The sequence below is a fragment of the Danio aesculapii genome, chromosome 3, assembly GCF_903798145.1.
Source record: "Danio aesculapii chromosome 3, fDanAes4.1, whole genome shotgun sequence".
NCBI lineage: Eukaryota > Metazoa > Chordata > Actinopteri > Cypriniformes > Danionidae > Danio > Danio aesculapii.
Genome location: NC_079437.1, coordinates 34793718 through 34813570, shown reverse-complemented (window position 1 = coordinate 34813570; position 19853 = coordinate 34793718). Strand labels below are relative to the sequence as shown.

At 36.4% G+C, this 19853-nt stretch overlaps 2 protein-coding genes across 8 annotated transcripts in view; one reads left to right on the top strand and one right to left on the bottom strand.

Moving 5' to 3' along the window:
• The first annotated feature begins 190 nt into the window (after positions 1-190).
• On the top strand, positions 191-4505 carry ndufab1b (NADH:ubiquinone oxidoreductase subunit AB1b). Of its 2 annotated transcripts, none has more exons than XM_056453836.1 (5): positions 191-372; positions 1858-1980; positions 3904-3991; positions 4094-4187; positions 4311-4505. In XM_056453836.1, the coding sequence occupies exons 1-4, from the start codon at positions 214-216 to the stop codon at positions 4183-4185; spliced, it is 462 nt and encodes a 153-aa protein (XP_056309811.1). In that variant the 5' UTR covers positions 191-213; the 3' UTR covers positions 4186-4187; positions 4311-4505. The 2 variants fall into 2 exon arrangements, with proteins under 2 accessions (XP_056309811.1, XP_056309810.1); XM_056453835.1 differs by having other exon boundaries at positions 4094-4199.
• Positions 4506-7195: 2690 nt separating this feature from the next.
• The window catches only part of LOC130221377 (trinucleotide repeat-containing gene 6A protein-like), a 43128-nt gene continuing 30470 nt past the window's right edge, over positions 7196-19853 (bottom strand). For all 6 annotated transcript variants that reach the window (XM_056453829.1, XM_056453831.1, XM_056453828.1 and 3 more), the window contains 9 exons: positions 19632-19836; positions 18435-18572; positions 18024-18185; positions 17748-17888; positions 16861-16968; positions 16315-16524; positions 16158-16225; positions 14048-14187; positions 7196-11743 (listed from right to left, as the gene is read on the bottom strand). In XM_056453829.1, coding sequence (XP_056309804.1) covers positions 11389-11743; positions 14048-14187; positions 16158-16225; positions 16315-16524; positions 16861-16968; positions 17748-17888; positions 18024-18185; positions 18435-18572; positions 19632-19836 — 1527 coding nt within the window. In that variant the 3' untranslated portion in view covers positions 7196-11388. The remainder of the gene's footprint in view (positions 11744-14047; positions 14188-16157; positions 16226-16314; positions 16525-16860; positions 16969-17747; positions 17889-18023; positions 18186-18434; positions 18573-19631; positions 19837-19853) is intronic.

The window sequence follows — 19853 nt, the reverse complement described above, 5'->3', positions numbered from 1 at the left end:
ATTACAAATAATGTTTTAGACGCATTAATTCCGGGAAGGGAAATGCTTACAGTACAGTACTCATAAGCGAGCGGGAAAAAATAAAATTGAGTGTTAATTGATTTGTATTTTTAATCTTTTGTTTTGCTAATTTAACACAAAACACAGAAAACTGCGCATGTCAAGCTTATGTCCAATTTGCCGCGGTGTATTCTGGGATAGAAAGTCACAGACATGGCGTCCCGTGCGCTTGCACAGTGTGTGCGCTCGCTGGCCCGCGCCTCTGCAAGGTTAAATGAAGGCAGATCCGTCTGCGTGCTCCTCGCCTCAGCCCAGCGGCCGCTCTCCTCCTGGACCTGCAGCCAGAGGACCAGCAGGACTGAACTACTGCGGGTGAGCTTTCCGTGGACGGACACTGTTTGTCTGTGTGGCCTGCTAGAGCTGGAGACTCAGTGACCTACCTGTGTCTTTCCGACAAATCTGCCCGTGCTGCATGACATCTGGCTTTTAAACGCTCAGAGTTAGACTAGCTCACAACATGCTTCTGCCACATCGGTTACCGCTGTTTTCCAGCGCTGACCCGCGACAGTTAGCATTATAAAGCGCATTAGGTTAAGAGCTTTTACTTTTTATTAGTGTCTTCGGTCTTCCGTTTGCATCTTCACTTGTAGTAATTATTAAAGGAGCATCAGTTCGTGTGACACTGAAATCGTGTCATTAATGTTATTCCAAATGTTTATGACTCCAGTTCTTGATCAAAGCACAAAATATTACGATGACATTTTATTTGAGTGCAATAAACACGATTTCAGCAGCTTGAGTCTTAAAGGCACAGTTCACCTAAAAATTCTAAAAATCAATTCTCCTCACCAATTTTCTCACTGAAGTGGCTCTAAACTTCTATGTTTTTCTTTTAAACACAATACAGGATATACTTGAACTAATATATTGAATAAAAGTATTAATATGTTGTAACTTGTATGTTGGGGAAAAAGCCATTGATATCCACAGTAGGAACAAAGTAAACTACCGAAGCAAATGGCTGTTTTTTTTTTTTTACTTTTTCAATAAATCTTCCTTTCTTCAGAGCAAATGGAATGAGTAAATGACTGAATTTTCATTTATGAGTAAACTTTATTTTTTTGTCAACAATTTAAGGAATAAAATATAAGGAATAAAAATGACCATAAAGTAGACACAGAAAAAAATATAATAAATATATAATCCTCTTCATTTTTATCTTTTTATCATGATTAACTCAAGATGCACATTATTTGAGATACAGGAAGCGCAAATTTAGTCTTGTTTTCTGACAAATTAGTCAAAGTAAACTGAGTTTTGTAAGCCATTGGCAGACTTAATTTAACCGTAAGCTCTTCATTTTGATCAATTCTAGACAAAAAAGAAAAAGCACACACACTGAGGGAGAACATTATTTTTTGCCGTGTGTTGAGATTGCTACAGTGAAAGTTATTTCCACACAATGGTGTTTTGGAGGAGGGTTATTTAAACTAAACTATTTTGTAATAAACTAAATTTTAAAGGTTTCAAAACCTGAAGAGAACGTATTGTGTGCTTCATAAAAATGACATTTTATGTCCCTTGAATCCCTTCAAATTATTCATTTTGTATTTAAATTTTTTTTTTTTTTTTTGGTGTAAAAAATTATTATATCGACCTTTGTTAAAGCAAGTAAAACAGAACATGAATTCTATTGTCCAACATTTTGTTTGCAACACAACAGAAAGAGATTTCCACATTTGTCATAAATACTTAATCATTAGTATCGTCACTTGTTAATTTCAGTCTGTTAATCTTCTGAACATTGAGCATTATGACTATGGTTGCGTTTGTGACATGATGTTTGCCTGTGTCCAGATTCCCAGCCCGTCTGTTCATCCGTGTCGGCTATACAGTGATGCTCCACCCCTCACATTAGAGGGCATTCAAGAGCGAGTTCTGTACGTCCTTAAACTCTATGACAAGATCAATCCAGATGTGGTGAGCGATTCTTTACACTTTCTGAACTCTTAACATTGCATGGGTTATTAAATTTTGTTTTTCTGCGTCCTAATTTGTGTGCTATTTTTTCACTATAACTTATGTTCCAAATCATCGTAAGCTAAAATGTGCATTCCAAAGGTACTTGGGTGGTCTACTGTTTCCAGTAATCAAGTCAAACTCCGCAGACTTGAAGCAACAATAGATGCGCAGGAAACAAAATCACCATGTAAAAATGTGCAAAAGGAGAACCAGCAATCACATGCTATCAGTACTTGCTGAATAATATCGTAAATATAGACGTAACATCTGTAATAATCATATACTTGTCTGATGAAGGTCATGAGACCGAAATGTTACTATTAAATAAATTATTCAGCAGTTATTGATAGTTTGCAGGATTGCTTGTTCTTCTACCATTTCTCCTAGAAATGTGAAGTGTAGATCCACACATACTCTAATGGATAATATTACCCATAATACATTGTCCGCTGGACATGAATTCGATGAGAATTACAAATCTGAGTAAAACAGGTAAACAAACTACAAGCATGGTGGACACATGAGATAGAGCTTTAGGTGGAGAGGCTTTGGTAAAGAAGTTTGAATGATTGTTATTTAATATTTATTCTTCGGGATTATATGTACTTGACGTTTTCCGCATTATATTTAATCTGGAACAACAATTTAAACTTAAAAACGTCAAAAATCAATCCAAGGCACTTGAAAAATGGGACATGGCTATTCTTGACATGGCTATTTCTAAAAACTGTGCTAAATGGCCATGTCAATAAAGGCTTTTTAAATATTTTTTCCCACATTTTTCGAGTGTCTTGGACTGATTTTTTGCTTTTTTTTTGATGAATCTATCATCCAAAGAGTCCAGAGACATCATTTAAGCTACCCCCTGAGCAGTTTTTGTTTGATTTTGGATTTTTATATAAAAGCTTGTTTGGAAATTCTTAACAGGTAATTATCCAAAGACCTGAGGAGATTTCTCTGCTTGAAAGAGCTGCTATTGGCTAATTCAGTATTTCCTAACACTGTTCCTGAAGGCACATCAACAGTCCACATTTTTAACCTCTTCCTAATCAAACACACCTAAATCAACTTCTCAGAACAGCAGAAGACTCCAAAACCTGAAATGAACTGGTCAGAAAAGGGAGACATGCAAAATATGTACTGTTGATGTGCTTCCAGGAACAGGGTTGGTAAACACTGGGCTAATTAACCTGTACGATAGTAATTTTAATATGAAAGAAATGGGGATGATATGTTGAGATGATTGACAGGGCATGTAACTAAGCAACAGTCTGTTAATGAGGAAGTAGTATGTCCAAAAAAAAATTAGATTAAATTCCTCTTTATTTCGATAGAGCTTTTACAATGTAAATTGTGTCAAAGCAGCTTAACATAGAAGTTCTAGTAAATTGAAACTGTCAGTTCAGTTTTCAGAGTTGAAGTTCAGTGTGGCTTCATTTTCACTGCTGAACGTCTAAACACCGAAGAGAAAATCCATCGATGCTCAGCTCTACAAGTTCCAAACCAAGCAAGCCAGTTGTGAGAAACAAACTTCACCCTTTGACGAAAGTGAAGGATAAAAAACATTGAGAGAAACCAGGGCTCAATTGGCCACGACCATTTCTGCTCTGGCCTTCAAACTTCTTGTGCAGAGCTGCAGTCTAGGCCCTGGAGGCTGGAGAACGCTAGACGTCCCCCAGCGCCAAAACTACCGTCACTCAAAACTATATACTTTCCCCAAACAAAAAGTACATGAAATTAGGACGTAGTATACGTGAATTGGGACGCAGCATTGTTTTTATTTACAGATTTATTACTTCCACTGTCCTTAGTTTACATTTGAGATATTCTCCATATTCCTAGCATCTCACTGATATGATTGACTTTATTTTTGCTTTAAAGCTTAAATCGACGTCTCACTTCATGAAAGATCTGGGGCTGGACAGCTTGGACCAGGTGGAGATTATAATGGCCATGGAAGATGAGTTTGGTTAGTATGGGTTTGTTCATATTAAATAATCTCACCACCGGGATTTACTCTGCAAATGCTTCATTTGAACGCTGGTGCTGAAAGACATTGTGTCGTTTACAGGGTTCGAGATCCCAGATGGGGATGGAGAGAAGCTTATGACTCCTGAGGAGATTGTAACATACATTGCAGATAAAAAAGATGTGTATGAATAGAGGCAAGTCATATGGTATGCTCTTTTGAATTTTATTTTTTAAAGATAATATATTTAGGTTGTCGGACATTAGTGCATGCTTGAAGAGATTGGTAAGGATAACGTTTCTTTGCTCTTCTCCTGCAGGAATGGAGGATTGACTCTGTATTAAACAATATGGCTGGGCTTTACCTGTGCAGCATTCAGTTCCAGTTGTACCATCTTCGGTCTCTTGTTTATGGAGTCAACTGCCTTGTCATGTGTACTGTTGTATTTAATGAAAAATGTCACTATAAACTTTCAGGAACTTGAGCTGAAAATAAAGCCAAGACTAAATTGTAACGTTTTGTCATGATATACGTGGAGCCTTACTGCTCCCTCTAGTGGATGGGAGGAAACACTGCTGTTTGATTATAATAGGGTTCCAATCTTCTTCCTGGAGGGCCAATAGTTCCATTAACAGTTGCTTGGAAGTCTGATCAGCTGGTTCAGGTGTTTAATTGAGGTCAGAGCTAATCTCAGTGGCGTTCCACTTACAGGACAGACCTTTTTCACAAGACTTATGACGCATTTAACTGCCATCAGCATCTTAAATCCTTCAACGTCTAATTAAAAAAAAAAATATATATATATATATATGAACATTTAAATATTTATGCATGTATTATATAATCTTTGCATAACAAAACAAACAAAAGACAGCTTATGCAAGGTGTTTCTAATGCATTGTCTATGGGCTGGACAGTAAATTTGACGCTCTCTGGCTGTCATTATAAGTCTCACACAATATTTTTTTCCTTTTTCTAAAAGTCTTGATAATATCGTGGAGTATTTCGGCAAATAATAATTTAATTACTAATAATTTAATTATAAAAAAAATAATTATTTGTTGTACTCCGCGCTCTAAGTTTACCCTGACAAACCCAGAAATGTGAAAAAGGTCCATTGGACAACCTTAGATTAAAAACATTTTTAAAAAGCGTTAAAGCTCCCATCCTAACAATCAAACTTCCAACCAAATGCTGTGGGTTGAATGAATATAAATGAAACTGACTAAAGACCCCTACAAGGGGAAAAACAGGACATTGTCGTTAACTGAGACCATAAAAATGGCCTATACCTGGTTTCTTCTCCTTATGAATTTATGTATTTTATTCTATAAACTACTGATGGCACAAAAAGGTGATATGCTTTTAGACATTCAAATATTTCGACCTAATACCAATCATTTATCTTTAGAAGAGTTAATCAATTTTTTTTTGTTACAGATTTTGTCAATCGACCAATTGAAACATTCTAAACAATTATCATTTTGTGGAAAAAATGTTTAAAAATTTCAGACATTTATTGAACATAAGTAAAATATTAACATTTTACTCAAACCAATACCAATCCTTGAAATTCAAATGCAACTTTAAGGATACAGTTGAAGTCAGAATTATTAGTCCCCTGTTTTTTTTTTTCCCACAGTTTCTGTTTAACGGAGAAGTTTTTTTTTTTTTCAACACATTTCTGAACATAAGTTTTAATAACTCATTTCTAATAACAGATTTATTTTATCTTTGCCATGATGACAGTAAATAATATTTTACTGGACATTTTTCCAAGACACTTCTATACAGCTTAAAGAGACATTTAAAGGCTTAATTAGGTTAACTAGGCAGGTTAGGGTAATTAGGCAAGTCATTATATAACGATGGTTTGTTCTGTAGACTATCAAGTAAAAATATAGCTTAAAGGGGCTAATAATTTAGACCTTAAAATGGTGTTTAAAAAAAAATTACAAATTGCTTTTATTCTTGCAGAAATAAAACAAATAAGACTTTCTCCAGAGGAAAAAATGTCATCAGACACACTGTGGAAATTTCCTCGCTCTGTTAAACATCCTTTGTGAAATAGGGAAAAAAAAGGGGTGGTGGGGGTATGGGGGCTAATAATAATACTGACTTCAACTGTATTTAGGTAAACCAATGTTTTACCGGCCAATTCAACACTTTTTTTTGTCTTTCTGTAAGTCCTGCATATCCCATTACACCAAAGTTGAGTTATACTATGCATAAGTATATTGTGGCACCCATGATTTATTCCAGTAATCAAAGTTCAATAATAACAGCTAAAGCAATTTCAATATTAAAGACCACCTTTATGAATAAAATTACTTTAAGCCACTATTACTAGACAGGGTGTCCACAGGGTCTTAAGGCCTAAAATTTTGATTTAGAAATTTAAGATATTTTTTAAGTCTCAAGTTCACTGAAATAGTGTTATAGGTCTTAAATCATTTTATACAGGTCTTAATTTTTCTATGTCCATATAAATCTACCTAATCGGGCAAACACCTATCCAATCACTATCATTCCGACAAATGTTTATTTATTAACTCAATTTATATTTCCATTTCTAAACACATGGTTTACTTACTTTCCTTACACTTAAATCTGTTTTCAATGTTTAACTGGGCTTTTAGAAAAAATCTTTAGTATTTAGCCTTGTGCAAGTCTGAAATTTAATTCATAATGGTCTTAAAAAAAGTCTTAAGTCTTTAATTTGACTTGAAACCTGTAGAAACCCATGTAAATATGAGCTCTTTAAAATTAGTGTGTAAAATCAAGTATAATCACCAACATGATAAAAATGATCATTATACTCCATGCTTGGTTAATAAAATAGCAAAACTTTTAGCAAAAAGATCTTTAGTTCAGTGTTTTTCAGTTGCAGCAAAAGACTATAGGTGTGTCCCAAACTGCATTCTTATGCACTATTATATGCCATTTTTGTAGTTTAAATAGTGTAAGTAGTTCATTTACACTGAAAACTCAGATATTTGGTTTGGTTTTGGTCTTTCATTTCGCCAATTTGGCAACCATCAAACATCATCTGGGAAACGGTTTGAATTTCCACTTAGTAAAAAAAGCGCTTGTGTTCCATTTGGGACGACACTACTTACATATACTATACTGTTGAGTGTATGAGTGGATAGTGTGCCATTTGGGACGCAGCTTGTGAAAGGAAAAACCACATTACACAGCATGTCACTGTTAGGCTTTATTGCGGGTTGTACCCAAGTTATACAGCTTTGTATTCCGATATCAAGATCAGGACTTTACAAACAGTTATTATCAGTCTACAAGTACAGCCAACAAAAGACCTAAAAACTACTCTACCTCGACTACCTCGTTACATATGCACTTAAGGGTACTAAAATTGAAAACCAAGCAACAAAGAGAAAAAAATAAAAGGAAAAGAAAAGAAAAACAGCATTACAGGAAACATTCATCACTACACATTTGAGTATCTACCATGTATTACTAGACTAAACCTTGTGTCAATTGTTACCGATACAAATAAGGATTGTCCTTCAAAAAGTGCAGTTCCCCAAGTTAAAATTCTAAGATGACCCCAGGAAGACGCTGAAAAAGAACTTCCTGCTCATTTAAGTAATCTTATTGATGGTTTATTTCTAGTCGTTTTTCAAACAGTCTACCAAAGCAGTGTGCATATAGGTTACATGTGAGCAAAACTAGTTCTCCACAGACCCCTAGAAGAAATGTTGAGAATTTGCCATTCCACAGAGGAGTGCTGTGAAAAAGGAAATGTTAATGCAACCCTCCATTTGCTACAACTGGCCAATTATTATCATCATCATCATCAGCTATGTTTTCTTCTCCATGTGACAATAACAAAAGAATTTCAATCATGGCACATTACAGGAATCGTATTTTATTAAAATCCAACCACTACCGCGGACAGGATTTCAGTAAGCGAAAGACACAAACATGGAAGCTTCACCCTACACTGCATAGACTCTCTTAGAATTTCCCCATGGTGGAAGTTTCGATTTAAACTCTCGCTCGTCCGTTTTCTTGTGCTGGTTTCACTAAAGCTTTTTGGGTTTATAATAACATGACAGCAATACTCACAGTTTAAGTCAATTGTTCAACAGTAGGAACCATTTAAAAGACATGGGTATATTTGCTCACAGGATAAATCAGAAAAGAACCACATAGTTTGTTTGTTTTTCAGTACAAAAAGTAGAATGTCAGGCCAAGTTGCTTTATCGTTTCCTCCACGTTCACCTGGCTAGAAAAGCAGGGGATTGTACATTGCTCATGAACATCCTCAAAACATCCATTTCGCAAGTGACATTTGAAGCGTATACATTGTCCTGCTTTTACAAAAGAACAATTCCCTTTCCTCCCTCCCCCCCCTGACTCCATAATTTGGCATGACAGTGAATTATCAAAATGTCTCAGCATGACAGTTCTGTCTTAACACCAAACAGCTGCACATACATAAAACAAAAGAGGGAAAAAAGGGGAGAGAAATCAAAAATAAAACTCGGAAATAAAGTGGAAATCGACTGGGTGCCAATGGCTTCTCCCTACTCTCGCTTCAGGAAAAAACAAGCCACGGAGAAACACGGAAACTAGCATGTTTACCAAGAAAGACGGCAGGAAAGAACCCATTCAAAACCATTGGTGAAGCTCAGCGTCGCGCTTTTAGACTCCTCGGACGCAAACCAACGTGTAACTAGAAGAATTGAGCAATCCACGTCGAGGGGAGTAAACAAAGTCACGGCAATCCAATCAGTGGGTACCTGCAGTTGTACGCCCCTGAACATGAGGAGAACACTAGGAATGGGGTGGACCACTCAAAAAACACGCAGGCACAAACGCACGCTAGCCCAATGTACACAAAGAATAAAAGACAAACAAAAGGCCTCCGTCAACACCGTCCACCGTACGCTCTTCCTCCACTACAAATACAGTACAAGCTTTTCTAGTTCATTATGTACACCAAGTGCAATTCTAAAAAAAACAAACGACTCATTCGCTCCTTTCGCTATGTAGTTTCTCCAAATGTTCCACTTAGAATTTGTCCGACAAACACAATGAGATAAGCCAGGCCTGGAATTAAGTAAACAAATGCTTTGATTGAAGTATATTTGGTAAAGCGGTTACTTAAAATGGTTCAATACTGGCACGCAACCATCAAGTGAAGGGTAATACTCAGGGTTTTGTACGATGAGTCATTAAATATGGATAAGTTAACACATCACGCAAGTTCTACTTCGCAAATAAAAGAATGGAGGAAAATAAAACAATAACAACAACAACAACAGCTTAAACACGTATTAAGGTCCATGGCTTAGCCTAATGCTGACATCTTTCTCTCCCTCTCGCTCTTGAAGCGTCTCATAAATTGTGCACCTAAAATATAGTACAATAAAAAGGTAAATCTACGCATGTTATTTAAACTACCAGCAATAGATTACATTCACCACTAATCCAACCTTCCTTGGCCACAAGTACAGAGGCAAGCCATTTTTAATGACAAACCAGCTTTGAGGAAGGGGATAAAAGCGGGGGTTAAGGGAAAAAAAGAACAAAAAATTAATTTAAAATGAAAATAAAATGGTAATGAGCAGCCAAAACATTGATTTATTAATATTGTAAGGAACTTCAGATTAACACAACCAAACTGTACACGTTACAATCATTTTCTATTTGTAAACAGTTAAAAGCCACTTGACTTGTTGCATCTTCGGACACAATTTGAATCAAGGCAATGAAATGTGGACGACTTTTGCACTGTTAAAATAACCAAACAAGATTTTCTTTAACACCAGCTCTGGCGATGAGGAGAAACGAAGAAAAAAAAATATATAGAGATATATTTATATATATATATCAAACAATGTATATGCAAATTACCGAAACATATAAAACATTACTTCAGACAAAGAAAAAGCGATTCTGTAGGCCGAGTCGTTGGCTACAGTATGCATAGTTACAGATTTCTGCTTTTCTTATGACATTTGACAGTTACTTCGACAGTCACAAAGCGAAAAACACATCGAGCCACTCAGTGGGAAAAAGGGATGAAGGACTAGATAGTGATTCAGCAAACCATATTCACTCATTAATAAAAAGACAGCATATTCGAAAAGCAGTATGTAGAATGTCTCCAGCTTAAAGCAGTTATTTGGCAGAGAAAAACTTACAGAGCTATAAGTAGTTTCAGTGCTAAAAGTTGGATTTTTCCTACAAGGAGTTTCTATGGGGGAAAACTGGCTATATTTCCTGAGAACCATGCTGGTTATTTAGCAGACAAGAGGAATAGATAAAATAACCAATGACATGGCCAAACACTGATCAGTATTCCCAGAGATAGAAAGCTTCGTCTTCATCCTCAAGATTTGTTTTTTTTTTGTTCGTTTTTTTTCGCATTTTTAATTTTTTTTGGTATTGTTTTTATTTTTTTTTATTTTTCTAAGAGTTTTTTAAAATTCTTTATGCATTTTTTAAAGTTTTCCATTTAAAATAAAGGAAGAATGACCATACTTTTCCCCCTCAAAAAGTTTTGTAAACAAGAGGGCACAATGTGACGCCTCCAAAACAAAATTGAAAGCCTATTTTGAAAGTGCTGTTCCCCCTGGCTTGCAGGTCGGGTTTGCAAGTCACAGCTGTGGCTACAGTTTTTTACACTGCAGAGCTAAATTCTTTAGTTTTAAAACAAAATTGGTGCAATACTTATTTCTGTAATATCATCAAATAATCCTAAGTCAGCATCTATTATCTTGATCTCGAACTCCACAATACCACAATAAGGTAGGCGTACATCAAGGCATAGTAGAGCGCACACTTTTAAGAACATCCTTGAGTAAACAACTACACTGGAACTGTCGGCTCCCTCCATATTGCAGATTATACTGAGAAAAACCACATTCAGTGCAAAGTTAAAAAAGCTCAAACTCCAACATTGTCAGCAAACGAAAAAAATAAGAAACGCAAATAATAAAAACTAAACGAAAAAGAATTGGAATTCAAATAAACATGATGAATAAACAGATGAGCTCAACTGAAGCTTTTTTTCTGTATGAAGAGCACTACCTGGAAGTGTAAATGCATCCTTTCACATTATAGAATTGGCCTGCATGATTCAAGTATTCAAACTGATATGTTTTGGGCTAAAACAAAGTGGACATATGTGCAGAAAAAAAAACGTAACTTGTTTCCACAGGGTGACCCCGCATTGTTTTTAAAATCTTTTTTTTTTTTGTTTTTGTTTGTAAGTGAAGAAAGTCTAACTAGTGCCATTTGATTTTTTCATATATAATATATATATGGTCATATGATTATGATTAACTATTTCCACATTGAGGTCACGGGTTTGTATTTTTTTTGTCATTTTTTTCTTGTTAAGTCAGAAGGTGAAAGATGCACTACATGGGCTCCGCACCTCCTGTCAGGTGGTCAACAGGAAGGAAGGAGCTGATGGGTGAGGGACTGTTGATTCTGCCCCCCTCGCCGCCGCTGGGACTGCCCCACAGGCTCGTGGAGTAATTTGGGACACCCCAGAGAGACGAGCCGTGCAGGTCTCCGCTGCCATTCCAGTGATTTGGATCAGTGCGGTTTGGGAAGGGGTGAGAACCCTCGATGGATCCGATCCGGTTCTGAGAAGAGCCCAGCGTCTGCCAGCTGGGAGAGGCAGTCATTGACTGACCTTGTGCAAAGAAACGATTAATTTCCTCTTCACTAGCAAACTCTGCGAGAATAGTAGTGTTCCCTAAAACACACCTGAGGAGGAAGAGGAAGAGCAGAGCATGTATCAGTTCAGGGATTCACTTTTAAAACGAGGGGCTCAGGGAATTTGGAAACTTCTTAGATTGCTTAAGTGCTTTGACCCGAAAAAGCAAGCAGGATCAAACCATTCACTTTGCATCAACAGAGTTGTGGTGATGAGGAAAAAACACTGGTCAAATCCATACCTGACCCAGCCAATCTCTTAACAATCGTTATATGGTGAATAATATTACTACATTTCCCCAATTAGTCGCACACTCACTCCACAAATAATCAAAGTTCACAGCACATTATAAATAAATACAATAAAAAGTGACTTGTGTTACAATAAAAGGCAGCATATTAACCATGCATTTTTAGACAATTTAAACTAATTTACATAATTCAAACAAATTAAGGACCTGAAAGTGTGATGAATCTTTGGATGATTTCAAATTTACACAAGTAATTGTATGAGAACAGCATATTAAATGCACGTGTATACCATGTTAGATATTTCAAATATATTCTGTGAAAGTGCAAAAAGTGCATATGGTGCAAATGCTCAACTGTCACTCAGGTCTTTGCACACTGATGCCTGAAATTTTCTTATGCATTTTTTTCGCATTCATTTGCAAAAAATTCTTCAAGTAAACAAACCTTGCACACTGAGTGCAATGCGTATTAATCCATTATAAAAAAATGAAAAGCATTTCCGAGTCAGCTTAATCCCGAGTTCAGACTGCATGATTTTAGCCCCAATTCGGACTCGCCAACAGGTTGAGATATTGCAGACAAATGCCTGAAATCACAGGCAAATAGGTGCTTGTTCTTGTGAGTATCAATCACACAGCATATGAACTATCAAAGACACGATCTGAGAGAACCGCCGATGAGTCGCCGACACCTGTCAGATTTTTGTCATGCTAAATATCTTGATCGGTCAACAATTTAAAAATCATGCCATGTGAAACGTGTTCTGATTCAAAGTAACATTGGCGATTACCTACAGCCAATGAGAGAGCAGCATCCACTAGTATGGGTTGGGGAGAAGTTAAAAAGGGCTTCTTTTCTGTCTATTTGGACCCAAGAAATGGAGGAAAAACTAGTGAAAATTTGTCAGGAGCACCCGTGTCTGTTTGAAGTTTTATCTGAACAATACCACAAAAAGTTACAGAAAAATTGCTAATTCCCTTAAAAAAACAAGGTGAGCAAAAAAAATACATTTTCTATCCCACTAAAGGCTTCTTTCTCACTATGTAGTTAATGACAAAAGATATGTTCTCGCGTGTGTTTTGTTGTGATATGTAGTTTGCTGACCAAGACAAAATTGGCGGCAATCCTCCTATTGTAAAGTCATGCTGTGTGAAACCCCCTGTCGTCGATCCATCTTGCAGTGTAAACACAGCAGCAACAGAATGCTACCCCAAATAGTCATGCAGTGTGAAAACATCTGTGACGTGACTACTTTGAACATCGTGCAGTCTGAACTCAGCATAAGCACTGATACTTTGTCCTGCTCTCTTCTCTAAAGTAGAAAAAGAAAGAGTAAAAGGCTGCATATTGCACTCACCCAATACTGCATAGAGAGAAAGGATCATAGACCTAAAGAGCTGCGCTGGATTCTCCCGAAATGCTAATTTTTTTCAGAAATCAGTGGAATTTTGATAGATTGCTTGTGATACTTCACACATTCACACGAGTTACGTAAACAAATCCTGAACAGAGACTGGCAGTACCTATAGACATTATAATAGACTGCAGCCACGGTAACGTGTCGAAGCAACGAACCGAAAGCAGACCATGCTTTCTATTATAATGTCTTTGAGCCATATGTCAAATATAATATTTATATCTTATATATATAATATATAAATATATTCTCAACTGGCCGTCAAATTTTTTTCTTTATTTTCCAACATGCGAAATTTACGGACAAAAATGTTCTGATTCAGTGTGCAATAACCTTTACGTATTTTAAAAATGCCATAACATACTTTTTGTGACCTATTATATTTAAAATGATTAAAATCTTCCTGCAGATAAAATATTAAAAATGGGACAAATGTTTTAAAGGACTTTCAATGAGACATTCACAAATTGTGTCTTTTGCATGCTCAAGTTCATTATTTCAAATGGAGATGCTTTTATTTTCAGAATTTTCTACATTTTCTGAAAGTTCTAATAATTAATCAACCCAATGCTTTTGAATCTAATTATTTCAGGCCAAGTGATCAAGCATAGCTGACTTGAATCCTGTTCCACTGCCAAGTATTTATTAACGATCATATTATAGTCTGGCAAAAAAAGATGACTTACATGTGCAGTGACTTCTGGGCTTTTGCCGCCTCCTCCTTGGAGCTGTAGCAGACAACTGCATTGCCGTGGGGAAGGTTCAGATGGAATGTGATCAGTGGACCGTGCTGCATGCACAGAGTTCGCAAGGTGGAGCCATCAATCTGGAAAACACACGCGGGACTTATTACCCCAGAAATGAATCAGCAGATGCTTTATATAGGTCAAAGACAAAGGGGTTTTTTCAAGCGTCAAACCAATACAAGTGTAATACAACTTTACTTTTTTCTCCCCAAATATTAGAATGTGCTCTGCTTTAGAGGACCATACATAATTGCATAATATATAGAAGACATCTGATAAGATATCATTCAGGATAACAATAGCTACACCTACACAGAATCTGCTTGCATGGACTTTTAGCCCATTATTGAGTCCATTTATTTACTTGAGTAAATGTGTGTAAATATATATTTATTAAGTTTTTAAATTAATTTCAGTAATATTACTGACTAAAATGAAAATGTTCATATGATTTATTTACAGTTTGTAAATATGGATATTTACAGTTTGTCTTTTAGATAAATTATATGAGAGACTTGCTTTGTTTACCAAATAAGTGGATCTAATTGGATTTGCATTGTAAACATTAAATATATGTTAAAAAGGTATTATTTTTAATTTATTATATTAAGTTTTTAGTTATGATTCTCCCAAAACATAAATAGCAAAAAATGTCTGCAGATTCTGACTGGTCCTAACAATAGCTTATATAGCAAAAATGTGTCAGACACGTTTAGAACAAGAATCAAAAGGCATCTCACTTTGCAGTGCAGTGCCAAAATGCCAATATAAAACACGTTTAAACCTTTATAGTTTGTCACTATTCTTCAAACCACTAGGTTTTACCCTTATGTCAGCAATATTGTTTAAAATACTGACTAAAATAGAATAATTTATTATGATCACATAAGTACATGTCAGAATATGTAAATTAATTTCTAAAATAAAGGTTACACTGAATGACAATAGGACATTATTTCACCCAAATTTTGACATTTCATTTCACAAAAGTTGAAATATCACGAGTGTTGGGCAGTAGTGTCACTACAAGTAGTGACGCTACGAGGTTAAGTACATTTCTCAGTAGCGTGGCGGTAGTAAACTATATTTAGTTTACTGTAGTTAAGGCTAAAGTATACTATGGTAAGTACTATTAGGTAATAATTGTTACTAATGATACAACATTATGTAGTGTAATTTATTAATGAAGAGTTGTAAATATAAATACAATATAATGCTTATTCCAAAATATTTCCCTCTGCTATAAATTACTACAGTATTTTAAATGTGTAACACCTGGTTTTATTGTAATTTTAGTTTTTACTGTGATATACTATAATTTCTTTGCAGTAAATAATTGAACTGAACAATTATGCTTCAAGTGTTTCATTGGCAGTTTATTGATCACTAAGACAGAACTGACTTGGATTTAAGTTGCTTCAATTTAAAAATGAAAATTGCAAAAATAGCTTAATATGTAACTAAACTACTTTTGCCAAGTAGCTTTAGCTTAGCTTGTTACATTTCCCGGAGGGTAGCTTTTACTGTAGTTCAGCTACATTTTAAGTAGAATAGCTAGTAGCTTAGCTCACTACATTTTTTAAGTAGTTTGCCCAACACTGATCATCACATAGTACCATTAAACACTTTCTATGTGTATAAAATCACTAATGTAATACAAAATACAATGTCATAACCTTGAGCAACATTAATAATAAAATGGCAATATTAAGTTGGCCAGTGACAGTTATTACAAAGATAATCATAGTGAAAGCTAGATTCATAATACCCAAATGTAAATTAAATTCAGTAAAAGGATAAATCATGCCCCAATACTTGGCTATAAAACTGCTTAAATCGCCTGGATTCAAACAGACTTAGAGAATTAGAGAATATTGGCCTGCCTGGCACTTGCATTTATCTTGATAGACATTTGATTTTCTTTAAAATGCATTTATAAAAGGATCCAACGCACATTCTGCTGAGCTGGGCACAAGTGCTGAAATGGGTAGCGTGAAAGCTATGACCTGTCAGAGTGAGTTTATACAGCCCAAATCATTAAATGTCTTACCTGAGGTGTGAGGTTTTTGAGAACGAGCCAATTAGTTCTCCCTGAGCTGCTTTCACCCCAGCTGGAACCTGTGAACGATGACCACTTCTTTTATTTCTACGGTTCTGAAAAGGTCAATAGCCATGAAACAAGTGGAAAGAGAATAAAAGTTACTGACCAGAGTTGAATCTGGATTCAGAGCTGCCCCAACCTGCCATTCTCAGAGAGCTGTTGTCCCAAGATGAGGGCTGTTTTTGGCCAGTCAGGCCAGGCGGGGGGCGGGACGGAGCAGAGATACCTTTAGAGGGGAGAGGAACCTTCCACAGCTCATGAGCCAAAGAGGTGTTGGTGACTGTACCAGGAGACCATTTGGAGTCACTGTTTCTGGCTACAGGGCAGAAAACACAGATGATGTGTTTGTTTATTTGTTTAATGTCACATCAGAAACTAATGGCTATTCCATGGCGAGATCAATATACATCTATAAACATATTACATAACTTCATATTTCAATAGGAGATGATACATAGAAATAGAAATACATAAATAAAATTTACAAAAATGCATATTTAAAAGTTAAATATGATTTTTCAGTTTCAATATTTGATAACTTAAAATTCTTCCTGGTGATGCCTTCTTAAAAACATCCATCAAAGTGTTAAAAACGATACACAAAGGAAGTTAACGGAGCACAAATAAGCGACAGGCCTGTTTGCATATCTACCTGAAGTGCTTTGTGCTGTACTGCTGAGGGAACTATTGTGGTTGGAGGCACGAATGGATGTCCAGGCACTATTTGAAGGCAGCGTGGTGTTAAGTGATGAGGATGGCCCTGGAAGAACAAAAAGAATATGTCATTGACGAAGACCCTAAATGCCCACAATCCAGCAAATTAAACTATTGTCAAAAAAATTTGTAAAACGAGTTTTAATGATTGAAATTAAACCTCTTGAGATCACCAAAAATGACAGTAAAACACTTTTAAAATTACTTTTTATTTTTTAGATTTCAAAAGAGAAGCCCATCAGAAAAACAACAATCACCCCCCTTGCCCTCCAATGTGCCTTTGTCTTCAATCATAAAGAAATGTTGTTTGAGGAAAACATTTCAGTTTTATTCCCTTATAACATACTTTAATGCAGCCTTTTAAACATCAACAATGCAATGTAAGTTCAGCTTCAGAAGGATCTAAAAAGCACAAAAGCTCATGTAGCACTAGCTGTGGGATGCGTGTCCATAGTTAATGCTACATGAGCTTTTGTGCTTGAAAACCACATAATTTTTTATTCCCAAAAAAGGCAGATAGTTTCGCTAGATAAGACCTAGCTGGGATCGTTTAGAGCCCCCTGAAGCTGCATTTAAACTGCATTTTTGACGTTCGAAATATGTGGACGTCAATTTGTGGACAAAATCCTGAAAATGATTCCTCAAAAACTAAATTTCTTTATGATTGAAGAGAGAAAGACATGAACATCATGAATGATAAGGGGGTGGATGAATTATTAGCAACTTGTTCTGGAAGATTTTTAGGATTCTTAAATGAATTAAAAAGAACATCATATATTAGAAATAATTGTAATAATGCAAGTTTTATATGACTATATCCCTTACCATTGTTCCTGTCCCTGAGGTGATCAACATCCCGGACTGTATTAATGGAGAGATTATTAATCACACTGCCAGGAGTGACAAATGGGTCAGTTTCAGGATCAATGTTTGGATATCCTTTCCAGGGCTCACCAGGACGGAACTCTGCCAAATCAACATAACATGGTCAGTAAATTCTCAGTATGCCACAAAGCTGAGGTAAGCCAGATAAACCTCTTGTTAATAACTTAGTTTTAATGCAGGTTGGGAAAAGTATTTAAGAAGAAAACAAATCCGAACCTGGTGGCCAGTTGACATTAGTGGAACCATGAGGTGATTTGGCACGGCTGGGCCAGCCGTCTCCCACAGAGCCAGGAGGACTAATGGGAGCATTACTGGCATTGATGAAGTCATATGGACCAAAGGGTGAGTCTTCAAGCCTCAGGCCAGATGTTATAGCACCTATAATAACATTGCATCCATTAGACATTCACACACTTTCAAAACTACAGCATCATTGGAACACTCGAAAAGGTTTACTTGATATTGTTATTAATAAACAGAACTGAACATTTTTGCATGCCAATTCCTTATACAAAATTCAGAGTACATTTAAAATAAATGCAGTAATTCACACCATGTCACGGCTGACATTGGTATTAACTGAGCAATAGCTAATCAAAGAATAATACATATCAATGGAAAACCCACCAGATTTGCTGGGATTTTGATCAAGTGGCGAGTTAACGGAAATGTCCATAGCAGTCCACTTCTTCAGACGGGACTGTGGCTCCTTAAAGCCAACACTACCAATGTCGAGGTTGCTTACATTCAAGTTTGAGTTCAGACCTAGAAGAACGCAACAAAAGGAAAATGTAAAATCAACAAAATGCATTGTCTTTCAGAAAATAATACTGATATACAGCAACAAAACAAGTTCAACAATCCATTTGACCATATGCATGGTTACGTGGCAGGCTTTTGATATGCCAGCTGTTTTTGATCTATGACTAAGAGGTTAAAAACCCCAACAAATTCTGCTGTCTGTGCTAAAGAGACATCTAGACGACATCAGAGCTGGCACAAAATCTTTGCTAATTTTACTGACTCCGTTTCTCAGCTTCCGAAGACAACACAGAACTATACAGTGCTCAGCTGTTTTCATGTCACACCACAGACATTTAATAGATAAGATATTTTCAGTTTTCCAGCTGCTGTATTTTTTAACATAAACTCTTAAAATTCTCCATGCATATAATCAACAATTCAATGAAATCAAAGTGCACTCAGTATTTGTCTTCATTTAGGGTTTGAGAAGTATAACATTTTTTATTTTTACCACAGCTTTGCAACACGCTGCCTTTTGTGTGCACAACTATGACAGTCCACTGATTTGACAGCTAATTACGGAGTGAACAATTTAAAGAGTGGGAAAACTAAGGAGGGCAACAAGCACATAGAAAACAACCTTATTATTGTCAAGCGGCAGAACTTATGAAAAAAAGCACCATACATATGCCAGCCAAACATTGGAATTCCAATCAAATAATAATAATAAGGGTCTGAAATCAAAATGGTTTGGGAAATAGCAGATTTTTTCTCTTTTACATCAAATAGATAATGCAAGAGGAAATTTAGCTGGGGACAACAAAATAGATCTTATACTATATTCATCTCTTGCTGGCAGAGAGCTGCTGTCAGGACAGAAGTTCTGTCCTACCCGGGGGTTGATGGGAGAGCCTGGCACCATGTGGCCATTGCTCAGAGATGGGGCTAAGAGGCTGTGATTACGACTTAAGCCAGCTGGCTGATAGTCTGACATGTCAGAGGCAAACATTGTGTTGGGCTTGGCAGCTTGGTGCAACATAGAGTTAGTCTGGCTGACATTAAGATGGGGAGGACACCCACCTAAAGGGAAATTACTGAACGAGCTCAGGGAACTTTGCTCTTTCTGCAGATCAGAGGCATTGGGGGGCATGAAGTTCTCCATATAGGACTTGAGGCTGGGTTGGTGCAGTGAGGGTGGCTGAGGGGAGGTCTGCTGCTTCATCAGGGAGGGGTCGAGATGGCGGGGAGGCTGGATCATCTGCTGGGATGGACCCAGACCACGACCCTACGCATCATCACAAA

What these genes read in the sequence shown, in the direction of transcription:
- ndufab1b (XM_056453836.1), top strand. Translation starts at nt 214, where the DNA reads ATGGCGTCCCGTGCGCTTGCACAGTGTGTGCGCTCGCTGGCCCGCGCC. An exon ending in GCAGGACTGAACTACTGCGG is followed by an intron (nt 373 to 1,857) that starts GTGAGCTTTCCG and finishes GCCTGTGTCCAG; the next exon opens with ATTCCCAGCCCGTCTGTTCA. An exon ending in GGCCATGGAAGATGAGTTTG is followed by an intron (nt 3,992 to 4,093) that starts GTTAGTATGGGT and finishes TGTCGTTTACAG; the next exon opens with GGTTCGAGATCCCAGATGGG.